The sequence below is a fragment of the Phyllobates terribilis genome, unplaced genomic scaffold (assembly GCF_046119375.1).
Source record: "Phyllobates terribilis strain yellow unplaced genomic scaffold, ASM4611937v1 Scaffold_1__5_contigs__length_1240528914, whole genome shotgun sequence".
Taxonomy (NCBI): domain Eukaryota; kingdom Metazoa; phylum Chordata; class Amphibia; order Anura; family Dendrobatidae; genus Phyllobates; species Phyllobates terribilis.
In genome coordinates this window covers 372,900,291-372,912,383 of record NW_027362761.1, presented here as the reverse complement: position 1 = coordinate 372,912,383, position 12,093 = coordinate 372,900,291, and the positions used below count along the sequence as shown (strand labels likewise).

At 45.5% G+C, this 12,093-nt stretch overlaps 2 protein-coding genes across 2 annotated transcripts in view; one reads left to right on the top strand and one right to left on the bottom strand.

The window, feature by feature from the left end:
* RNFT2 (ring finger protein, transmembrane 2) overlaps positions 1-2,506 on the bottom strand; it is a 92,186-nt gene extending 89,680 nt beyond the window's left edge. The window contains exon 1 of the mRNA XM_073676365.1: positions 2,374-2,506. The gene's annotated coding sequence lies outside the window, so the exon portion shown is untranslated. The remainder of the gene's footprint in view (positions 1-2,373) is intronic.
* SPRING1 (SREBF pathway regulator in golgi 1) lies at positions 2,483-9,801 on the top strand. The gene is made up of 5 exons (XM_073676366.1): positions 2,483-2,949; positions 6,093-6,249; positions 6,888-7,036; positions 7,144-7,257; positions 8,241-9,801. Exons 1-5 carry the CDS (start codon positions 2,839-2,841, stop codon positions 8,322-8,324), a joined length of 615 nt encoding a protein of 204 aa, XP_073532467.1. The 5' UTR covers positions 2,483-2,838; the 3' UTR covers positions 8,325-9,801.
* Positions 9,802-12,093: the final 2,292 nt, after the last annotated feature.

The following is a 12,093-nucleotide window of genomic DNA, read 5'->3' as shown; positions in this document are numbered from 1 at the left end:
GATCTGTGGGGGTCCTACACCCGGCCCCCACTAATCAGTTGTTAGCTGCTCTAGCAGACTGTCCAGCAGAACACTGCAGCTCTGTCACACTGTCTAGTGGCCGTTCTCGGGTACTGCAGCTCAATTCCTATTTAAAGGGAATCTGTCAGTAGGATCATCCAACCTAAGACATCTATAAGAGCGTGCAGGTCAGGGACAGTTAAATAAAATGACACCTTGATATCTGCAATCTGATGTCTTATTCCAGAGAAATCCATGCTTTTAACTGCAGAGCAGTGTGTCAAAATGAGAGCAGACTGTCCGTCTTTACACATCACGCTGGTAACGTCCCCTTTTATTAGTGTCCGGCCTACAGATCTTAAACGGGTTGTCCAGTCCAAGATGGTAAGTCTGCAGTCACTCTGTGTGACTGCAGACTTATGAATCCCCCCAGCGCAGGCACTGTGCGCTGTGGGGATTCGCCGGTTTCTGAGCCGGAACTGGAGGGTATGTATGAGTTATACATACTCCTGGCCAGAGCACTTGTATTGACCGAGGCCAAGTGCACAAGTGTATGGAACTGAGGCTGCGCCCACTGGCCCGGAGTATGTATAACTCATACGTACCCTCAGGTCCCGGCTCAGAAACCGCTGAATCCCTGCAGTCCACAGTGCCTGCGCTGGGGGGATTCATAAGTCTGCAGTCACATAGAGTGACGGCAGACATCGACTGAGAAAGGACAACCCCTTTAACAACATATAAGAAAAATGTGGATTTCTTCGGAATAAAAAAATCAGATTGCAGATATCAAGGTATCATTTATTCCTATGACCTACATGGCCACATATACGGCTTAGGAGGGCTGATCCTACTGACAGATTCCCTTTGCACAATATAATGCTGCACCTTTCCTACACCTGTGTACAATAATCAGGTTTTGTTCATGTTCACGTTTTCCTTTTGGGTTATTTAATAGCGTGCACTGTAGTCTGCACCTCTATTCTCACCATCAAAGCTTATGAAACCACAATGGAAACTTGCCACAACCCGTCAGGATTCATTAGGACCAGTTACCTCAATGCTTGGGCATAAACTGTGCAGCTCAGTGTGTAGCAGCCGCTGCAAGAGAACAGGGCTGTTCTGCAGTATCCAGCAGAGGCTTCTACACACTGAATGGAGCCACACAGAGCAGCCTCCTACACCTGGCTGCCTGATCGGATAACAGCTGCTCAGTGTCAGACCTCCACAGATCTGATACTGTTGACCAGGCTCTGGTGGGCCCGCAGCCCCTCTATATGAGCAGTAGTTGGCACAATACACCTGGCTCACTATGTACAGACAATGGCAGGATCTCATTTATCAACCACCCAGTGTATTATTATATAGAAGCAGAGGTCAGTTTGTAAATGGGGGTAATGTAACATGTGCATGTAGCTGAACAGTGGACCCCAAGGGGCAATGTTACTGGTGGGCCACTCAGCCCTGCACTGCTGATGACCTGTCCCAACGCTGGGTCATCACTATCACAGGCCATATACATTTTATTTCAGAACAGCTTAGAGGTGTATAATATAATGAAAGACATTATTCTTACCCCCCAATCCTCTGCTACCTCACGATCATGTGACTGCTGCAGCCAATCACTAAAGGTGACATGTCAACCCCACCAGGGTGACTGCTGTGGCCAGTATGATTGGCTGTAGTGGTCACATGTCCGTATCAGGACCCAGGAGACTGAGGAGCTGTGGGGACCAGGAAGGTATTACTTATTTTATAGCATTGCTAGCGGTTTTTATTCCTTATTTTCATTTACATGGATGGAAAATCCCTTTAGTTACATGCAGTGCAGCACAGATGGCGGCGATCAGTGACCGCTGCGCCTCCTGCATTCCCCCATCTACAGAAAGGTTTATAGACTATGAGGTAGAAACTGGTCATCCTCCAGCAGCCACCCCATCAGTACAGGCAGCCTCCGCTGGGTGATAACAGAGGACAATAGAGCGGAGATGCGCTGCTGTACAGGGAGGATCCGCTTCTCTGGCAGATAACAGAGGACAATAGAGCGGAGATGCGCTGCTGTACAGGGAGGATCCGCTTCTCTGGCAGATAACAGAGGACAATAGAGCGGAGATGCGCAGCTGTGAACGGAGGATCCGCTTCCCAGGCAGATAACAGAGGACAATAGGTCGGAGAAGCGCTGCTGGGCTGGGAGGATCCGCTTCCCTGGCAGATAACAGAGGACAACAGAGCGGAGGCGCGCTGCTGTACAGGGAGGATCGCGCCATTCCCTGGCTGATAACAGAGGACAATAGAGCGGAGGTGCGTTGATGTACACGGAGGATCGCGCTTGCCTCCCGGTCCCTGACATCTATGGAGCCTCCCGCATCCTCTCACCTGGTCTAGGGCGGTGCAGACAGGGTGACGTCACCGCTGCAGGCAGAAGCCGGCTACGCTCCCATTCGTTTCCGGGTCACTGCGACAGGTCACGTGACCGAGCCGAGAGTTTCTGGACCGTCACCATGGGAGCAAAGCGCTTACACAGGAAGTGGAACCAGCTGCATAGATCACTTCCGGGGGAATAATATGAATAGTAATCATGTGGGTGCTGTAGAGCAGATAGGATTTGAGCTTAGAGCTGCGGCTTTGTGCACAGCGCGCTAGACTGTGGCGGAGGGCTAGGTATATAGTGTTATAGGGGAGTCACAGCGCCGCCATGCCCGTGTGTCCGGTGTGAGGAGCGCAGCACCAGACCTTGTGTTATTATGAGCGGTCCGGCGTGTGCCAGGCGGCCTGAGCTGCGTGGACACTGACAGCTGTACACAGGCAGGGCTCTCACCTGGCACAGCCAGCAGGGTCGGGATGGTGGCGGTGGTGTCTATGCTGTGGAGGAAGATCCTGCGCAAGAGATGGGTGCTGGGCATTGTGTTTGGCCTCTCTCTGATCTACTTTCTCACCAGCACCCTCAAGCAGGTGAGTGCTGCCGGTCTATCAGGGGGTGTGCACAGACTGTGGTCGGCTGCAGGGCAAAGCTGATCGTGTGAACAGCAACATGACTAATGTATAGCTCAAGAGGTTAGTGACCTGTCTTCCCACAGGTGTTGGATGTGACTGTATAAGTGTGGCAGGTTCTCCTCCTCCCTCAGGCTTCACAGCTCCCCTGTCCATAGAGCTGGTGTTGTGTGACCACACCTGGCCATGTCTGACAACTGTGACATGTCACAGGAGAGGTAGCTTTACTATTGGAGGAGATCCCATGGGCTGATCCCATGCTCCTCCATCAGCAGCCATTCTGGGCAGCAGTGCTGTGCCAGCTACAGCAGGAGGAGATCCTGGCATACTTGTGTAATTCTACTGGTTTCCACTGCGCATCCAGGGTACAGTGAATTATTGACCCCAGATAAACTGTATGACAGTCACAGCTCAAGCACTGTGTGTGTGTGTGTGTGTGTGTGTGTGTGTGTGGTGCCGCACAACTATGCTATAAATTGATGGATTAAGAAAAGTAAACATGAAGCATAAGTATAGATAGCTGTGATTTGCACTGAAGTACATCTGCAATAATAAGAGCTGGGTGCAAGGAGAAAATGACCAGAAAAATATGCGGCTTCTGATCCAAATGTCTGTTCAAGCAAGGAGGCAAGCTCCCAAGGGCCGTACAGCAGCAGGGAGCCCCAGCCAATGGCATCTGTGGTGATGAAAGCAAGACTATGAGCGGTTTGGGAGCTTGCCTGGTCCAATGTGTGGGGGGACCCTTTTTTTTACTCTACAGCCATGGTGTCCAGTTTCAACATATAAAACTTGGTGAAAGATCCTCTTTAAATGGAATGCATCTCCATTAAATTACTTTTTGTTTAAGTTCTAATTTTTTTTTTTCCCCGCCCCTTCTTATGACAAACTATATAGCAACTCGCACTGTTCACTAAGGCACTTTTCCTCTAACCTCCTGTTTCAGCAGTTCCATTAGCCACAATGAACAGCTTCTGATCCTATATTTTTTTTTTTATTTTTTTTTTGTGTGTTTAAAGAATCTAATGAGCGTGAGGAAACATCATTGTGAAGGGAGAGGGTCAGCTGTGACATCAGCTACTGTAATTGGTGGCTCCTGTGTTATCAGCTGTAGATGTGTTTTTTAATAGTCATTATATTCGTGACTTTGCTGATAAGGAGCCTGATGGAAAATATTGCTGAAATGACATGAAGTGTGGATCTTAAGAAGCCCCAGTGTGAAAATTGCAAGATTATAAATTTTCTTAAAGCACACTTGTCAGCAGGATTTTGCTCAGTAAACTACATACTGTCAGGTGGGCGACATTACTGATTAAAAGGATACCCTGGTTGATGAAATCCGTCCTGTGGGTCTTGTGTAATCTTTACTTACTGTTCCTTCACTGACCTGTTTCCTATTTTACCTAGCCCCGCACTACTAGATGCATTATATACAATAAGAGGCAGGTTGGTGAACGATCAGTGATCTGTCATAAGGGCATACAGATGAATATGTAAGTAGGGGACCAGATAGAGCGCCACCCCGAAGCACGAGCAGATCATTATCTCCAAACTGAAAGTAAAGATTACACAAGAACCACAGGATGGATTTCATCAACCAAGGTATCCTTTTAATCAGTGTAATGTCGCCCACCTGACAGTGTATGTAGTTTACTGAGCACAATCCTGCTGACAGATTCGCGTTAAATTTATTATTATTATTATTATTTTTTTTTATAAATCGCGTCATTTGAGGGGGAGCCTCAATGATGTATGACGCCTATATTCTGGTTTCCCAGTTTAATAGCTTCCTATGTCTTAGGCTATGTGCTCATGATGCAGAAATGCTCAGGTTTTTTTTGAGCTTTTCTGCATCTCCCTGGCAGAAAAAACACATGCGGATTTTACATGCGTTTTTTCCTGCCAGGGACAAGCGGAATTGAAGCGTTTTTCGCATGCGGGTTGTCAAGCGCTTTTCCAAGCGATTTTAGCATCACTTGGAAAGTGCTTGACAACTTGGTCACACTATATAAATCCATGCAATCGGCATGGATTTATATAGTGTGACCAAGTTATAGTAAAAGAATGGTAAAAAATAAATATTATACTCCCTTTCCGATGGCCCCAGGTCTCATTCGGTTTGGTGGTCTAAAAGGACCTTCCATGACGTCATTTAGTCATGTGACCGCCGACGTCAGCGGTCGCGTGACCTGTCACATGACTAAATGACGTCACGGAAGGTCCTTTTAGACCATCGCGAGCTGCCGGGGAGCCAGGACGCATCAGTATGGAGACCGGGGGCCATCAGAAGGTGAGTATAATGTATTTTTTTTTTTATTTTACAGGTACTATGGTACCCGGGTTTGGAGGAGAGTCTCCTCTTCTCCAAACCCGAGTACCATCCGTGCATTGAATCGCTTAATATCAGCGTGTGCACATGTAGTCATGCGGATATTAAGCGATTCAATGCAAGTCAATGGCGGCAAAATCACCGCGATTCCGCAAAGTAATTGGTAGTGCTGCGGATTTTTCCGCAATGATAATCCGCAGCATGTGGACAGCACATGCAGATGATCATTGGGGAACATGGCAGACTTTCCACCAAGCATTTTTTAAGCGTTTCTGCGGCGGAATTGCCGCTGCGGAAACGCTTAAAAATCGCATAGTGGGCACACAGCCTTAGAGATGCTTGCCTCGTTTACAATTTTCAGTGTCTTGCTACCATTGCAAGGAAGTTGCATAAGCAGATGAGTTCCTGCCTCCTTCACTAGGGAAGGTGCATGTCAGATCATCTCCGCTTCTGGGAGAATGGCCTGCTCTGATGCAGGGTGCAGGGGTTCTCCTGTTATTCAGTGTACCATCTGTGCCTTTATACTAGCTGACCGTCAGCCGGTGTACACTTGGTGAATGGAATTATTTGGCATCATTGAAAGTACGGTAATTGGACGGTTATGTATTTGCTGGTTGCACGCTGGCCTTCAGTGTAGGAGCCTACCTTCTAATGGGGGACTGTTCTGGATTGATGGTTCTGAATTTGAAGCAATGTATGCATGTACACCTAAGCTTATGCTGGGCACACTTTTCACTTGACCTCATTGTAATATATCCTTTTCTATTGCCTCCATCAGGAAGAAAAGACGGTCAGAGACAGAACACTTCTTCAGACTCTAGAACGAGAACAAAACATTCATTGGAAAATACAGTTTAACCTTGGGAACAGCAGCCGACCAAGTAACCAGTGTCGCAACTCTGTGCAGGGCAAACTCCTCATAACAGATGATCTAGGTAAGAATGGCAGCACGAGTACACCAATGTGCCTGATACTGTGTGGGTCCACCTTATGCCGCACATATCAAAACATGCACTAACATGATGTTAGCAGCAGAGTGACATAAAGAACAAGGCAAAAGCTCTTCATCACCCATGCCTCTCTTCCATAAACCCATCGACAGCCGATTAACAAATCATTGGGTGAGGTGGGCCATCAATGGGAACAGACAACTCCTGTGTGTCAAGGTGGACTAACAAGGAGCTCTGAACAGGAGTGACAAATCTGGTGGTTTTAGTATTACTCCTCCAAGGAGTGCCCCCCTCCGCGCAGCGAAGATGCAAAAAACTAAAATCTGCCCCATTGTGGGAAAGAGGAGGTTACGGGATTTAAATGTTGATGACCTATCACTGTAAATGATAGAATTGCAGCGGTTCTGTGGTCACAAGATAAAGGAACTGAAGTTTCATAAAACCTTATAATGTTTGGTGTACAGAAGTGGCTTTTTTTTTTTTCTATAGTTTAGAAATTACCTATTGCTTAATGTTTGCCGGATTTCTTGGGTAAGGTCTCAAATTCTTAGCTCATGCTTAAGACCTTAACATAGAAGTACATGACCCTTTTCTCACTTATACCAATTTATCCACTTTCACAGGTTATGTCTGTGAACGCAAAGAACTGCTGGCCAATGGCTGCTGTAATCTCCTGGCCAATACTAGACAATATAAATGTGAGAGCTGTCTACCCAATGGATGCTGCAGTGTATACGAGTACTGCGTGTCTTGCTGCCTGCAGCCCAACAAGGTCTGTCCCATATATTGTATATAATGTCGTCATTCTTACATGGAACATTATATAAAATAATTATAATCTGAATATTTAATACATGTGACACTGTCTCCATCATTCAGCAACATGTATTGGAACGTTTCTTAAGACGGGCTGCAGTAGGGTTCCAGAACTTATTCATGGCTGTAGAAGACCACTTTGAGCTGTGCCTGGCCAAGTGTCGGACATCTTCACAGGTAAAACACTTGATGCCTTTTGTTCCAATGTTATATTGAAGCTTCTCAGTGCGGTTTGTAGTGCTGACTCTTATCCCTCTTCCTTTTTATATTGTAACTGTTAATCTGTGCTCTGTAATATATTGTGCAAGTCTGCAGAAAATGTTACCACCTTGTAAATAACATTATGGCATCTACCTGGCAAATTTGTCTTCAACACCAGTGACCGGCGCTAGCTCCAATATCTGACAGCCGCATTTAGATGGCTAATACATTGATGGTGTCATTTAAATGGCTTCGCCTCAATCAAACACTGATCATGGGGTGCAGAAGAATTGTCATGGCAGCTGTGGACCACAGAGGATGCCTACAGCTGCCATGCTGATCCTCCTCTGAAACCAAACCAATGGCTGGACTTTACAGGAGAATGTAATTTTGACTATTTATTGCAATACAGTAAGCTTGCAGCGTATAGTGCTAGGGATCAGACTTTTTTTTTTTTTTTGGCTTTTATATCCCCTTTGGGGTCTTGCACCTACAAAGTTTAAAAAAAAAAAATGAAATTTCATCCCTTTTCACAGATTGAAAGAGTAGCATATTTAGTATAAAATTAACCTGTCCTGCAAATGCATTTTTAATGTACTCACTAAGTCAGTATAACCTATGAATGTCCATCAGCCATTAAAAACTAGTGACTGTCCAGTGTTGGGTGCGCACAGATGGTATTTGAATAGATGCATTCTGTGCCCTGACATAATAGATGTTGCTCATCCATTTCTTGCCAAAAGTCTGCAATTAGTGAAAACTATGCCCTGTTTAAATATGAGATAATGGGTCATTTTGATTGTAAATCATGCAATGTGCTTCTATTGTAAAATATTCCCAATCCTTGCTGTGACTTGTCTGTAAAGTATGCCCTGGAAAAACAGTAATGATGGTAATGTAATTTCCGATCAGCATTGCTAAATATAACATCGATTTATATATATTTTTTTTATCTTTAGAGTGTACAACATGAAAACTCCTACAGAAACCCAATTGCCAAGTTCTGCTATGGTGAAAACCCTCCAGAACTTCTCCCTATGTGAGCAGGCCTGGGAGGCAGACTTAATGCTGGATATGTCCTCCAACAATGCAATGACAAGAATCCAGTGTTCAGGACTTTGTTACAGAAGACTACGGGTACCACACATGCAGACGGAAGTGGGAAAACCTTCTGTTTTTACAGTTGTAATCTAAGAATGTTTGTTAGTTACAGCTAATGTCTTCATGTTCTGGTATGCACTGGGTGCAGCATAGAATCCTCAGAGCCCTCTATTTGGGAGTGTGGGGCACAATTGAAGAAAAAATATATATATTTTTCCTAGTCTTCCATGGTGACGATATGACTGGCAGGGTTAGGTGAATTTTGATACTTTTCTAAAATTGACTCGCTTAAAGTGATGGATCAAAATTCTTGAGTAGAAAACGACACTCCCAACTAAATTTTGGCATTTTCAAAGTACCTCCAGAAGTGCTCCTAATTTTGTTTCCTCCCAATTCTGACATCAGTAGATGCAGCGTGCCGTAACAAAGTATCTCCTACAAAGCGACCTAGGCCCAGAATCCTATAGTACAGAACTATTGTGGCATCTGTGCAGCCCCATGTGCCACTGCTGCTTTCTGCTAGGCCACAAGCTCATTTGCCAGCGTAGTGACATTCTGGAGATATTTTATGGGCGCACATAACTTTTTGCTCCAAAAACTACCTACACCCATTTCCCTAGCTGTGCCCAAATGTTCCTTCTGTATGCGTGATTTACACTTGATGGTGACTTGTGGACCTACATCTTATTGCCCCATGCATTGTTTTGCCCCTTGGCTCTATAGTCAATGACTTGGCCATATGTTCACAGGAGTATGGTGGTGTGGAAAAAAAAAAATTATATATATATTTTTTTTTTAAATCAGGAACCCAATTTCTTTTTCTTTAACACAAGCACAACACAAAAATGTCTTATTGAACTTTTGGTCACACTATGACATGTTTATTTAGCTTTTGGAGCAGAGATTCTGAAAAGTGCAGTGATTTAACTACAGTGTAAAATGAGCTTTCCTTGGTTTTTGAGCATCATTTACATCTATATTGGCATACATGGTCAGTACTCAATAGCAGTTGTGGAGGTGACAGTTAAAAGAATTAAAGGGGTTGTACCGAGAGTGGACATCACCTTCTCTTACAATGACACTTGTACCTCCCCTCCGGTGCAGTTCCGGTGGTGTCTTGCTGGGAGACAGTGTTGACACTGCTGGAACGGTACTGGTGGTGAGTAGGTGTCATTTTTAAAGGGGCCTAACATACGGATTAAGGGGCTGTCCCGAATAGTAGACAACCGGTTTTACCTCTGAGAATTCTGTGGGAAAATTACTTTGTAATCCTTTTGGAGCTCGCTCCTTTCCAATATTCTCTATTACGTATATTGAGAATTGTCACAGATGTATCCTGTTATTTTCTTTCATTTTGTTTGTGTAATTTTTGGATAACTTATTAAATGTAAATATTTTGCTGTACTATTAAAATAATTGACTGGATTCATGTTTTTCAAATAGTTTTATTTAGCAAATTGCTGCAACATCGGGGGTAGGGTGGAACCCTTGACATTGTATTGCCAACAAATTATTTCATATTTTTCTATATGAACTTTACATGCACGACACCTTTGAGACCACACACCCATCAGAGCAATTTTACTATGCCGACTCATGCAAGATGATGGCATTGGAGCATTTTGCAAAATGAAAATGATTTCATACATTACAGTATATTCTTGAGTTCAGTTCACAATTGCTAAATGGGTATTTGATGTTTTTTCCCTCCCCCATGATAGCCCCAACGGAGAGTGGGGATCCTTCCTTCAAGGACAGGAAACCTACAGATAAAAAGGGCAGTACCTCTCCCCGCATCAGTTGGTTTCCTGTTCTTGATGGGGGACCTGCAGTGTGCAGTACCTGCAAGAAGATTACCTGACGAAGATCCAGGACTGGCCAGTCTGATCCAGGACTGGCCAGTCTGATCCAGGACTGGCCAGTCTGATCCAGGACTGGCCAGTCTGATCCAGGACTGGCCAGTCTGATCCAGGACTGGCCAGTCTGATCCAGGACTGGCCAGTCTGATCCAGGACTGGCCAGTCTGATCCAGGACTGGCCAGTCTGATCCAGGACTGGCCAGTCTGATCCAGGACTGGCCAGTCTGATCCAGGACTGGCCTGGCCTGGCCAGTCTGATGCAGGCCAGTCTCCTGAAGCGGGACTGCAGGGTGAGCGGTGGAGCGCGGTCACGGCATCATGCTGTGGTGCCGGACTACTGGCTGTCCCTTCTGCGAATGCACGGGGACGTGCCGGAGGTGCTTCCTGATGATGCGGCTGAAGGGGCTTGGCCGGAAGGAGCTCCCAGCGCAAAGCCGGGGGAAAAAAGATGTAGTATAAAGGATGTTAAGAAGGAAGCTTCCGCCCTTATAAGGGGAGCTCTGCCGCCAGTGCAATCCTACACATCAACTGAGCAGCTCTCCAGGTGGACGGTGACATGGAGCAGGAGTCCATGGAAGCTCCTCTTCGGCAGCCAGACAAAGATCCTTCCCGTCGTCACGGCTGTGGCAGTGAGAGCGGAAGATCCGGCAGGTCCACTCAGCGCAGCAGGGGCTCAAGCGTGGCTTCGGCCTCCAAAGGAGATCCTTCGGCGGACCCGTTTCCTCCACGTACCCCCTGGTTGCGTCTGATGGGTGAGTGATCTTCGTGAATGTTCACCCTTTTTAATTAGGGCACCCCTTTTCCTTCTTTTTCAGGGAAGAAAGAGCGTAAACAAGACTAAGCACAAGATTTGTGCCCTCTGCCTTGAACTGCCTGCTTCATATACTAAACGTCTCTGCAGTTCTTGCATGGAGCAGATGATCTCGGAGGAATTCGCGTTTGAGATCAGATCTATAGTTAAATCTGAGGTGCAGAATACCTTCAAATCTTTACAAAGGGGTAGGAAAAGGAAACATACAGTTACGTCCATATATATTTGGACAGAGACAACATTTTTCTAATTTTGGTTCTAGACATTACCACAATGAATACTAAACGAAGCAATTCAGATGCTGTTGAAGTTCAGACTTTCAGCTTTCATTTGAGGGTATCCACATTAAAATTGGATGAAGGGTTTAGGAGTTTCAGCTCCTTAACATGTGCCACCCTGTTTTTAAAGGGACCAAAAGTAATTGGACAGATTAAATAATTGTAAATAAAATGTTCATTTCTAGTACTTGGTTGAAAACCCTTTGTTGGCAATGACTGCCTGAAGTCTTGAACTCATGGACATCACCAGACGCTGTGTTTCCTCCTTTTTGATGCTCTGCCAGGCCTTCACTGCGGTGGTTTTCAGTTGCTGTTTGTTTGTGGGCCTTTCTGTCTGAAGTTTAGTCTTTAACAAGTGAAATGCATGCTCAATTGGGTTAAGATCAGGTGACTGACTTGGCCATTCAAGAATATTCCACTTCTTTGCTTTAATAAACTCCTGGGTTGCTTTGGCTTTATGTTTTGGGTCATTGGTCGTCTTTTCATACTACAGTTGGACAATCAGTTTGGCTGCATTTGGCTGGATCTGAGCACACAGTATGGCTCTGAATACATCAGAATTCATTCGGCTGCTTCTGTCCTGTGTCACATCATCAATAAACACTAGTGCCCAGTGCCACTGGCAGCCATGCATGCCCAAGCCATCACACTGCCTCCGCCGTGTTTTACAGATGATGTGGTATGCTTTGGATCATGAGCTGTACCATGCCTTCGCCATACTTTTCTCTTTCCATCATTCTGGTAGAGGTTGATCTTGGTTTCA

Bases quoted from the DNA above. Each gene is read 5' to 3' on its own strand.
- SPRING1 (XM_073676366.1), top strand. From the start codon at position 2,839: ATGGTGGCGGTGGTGTCTATGCTGTGGAGGAAGATCCTGCGCAAGAGA. The intron at 6,250-6,887 runs GTAAGAATGGCA...CCACTTTCACAG, and splicing joins CCTCATAACAGATGATCTAG to GTTATGTCTGTGAACGCAAA. The intron at 7,037-7,143 runs GTCTGTCCCATA...TCCATCATTCAG, and splicing joins GCTGCCTGCAGCCCAACAAG to CAACATGTATTGGAACGTTT.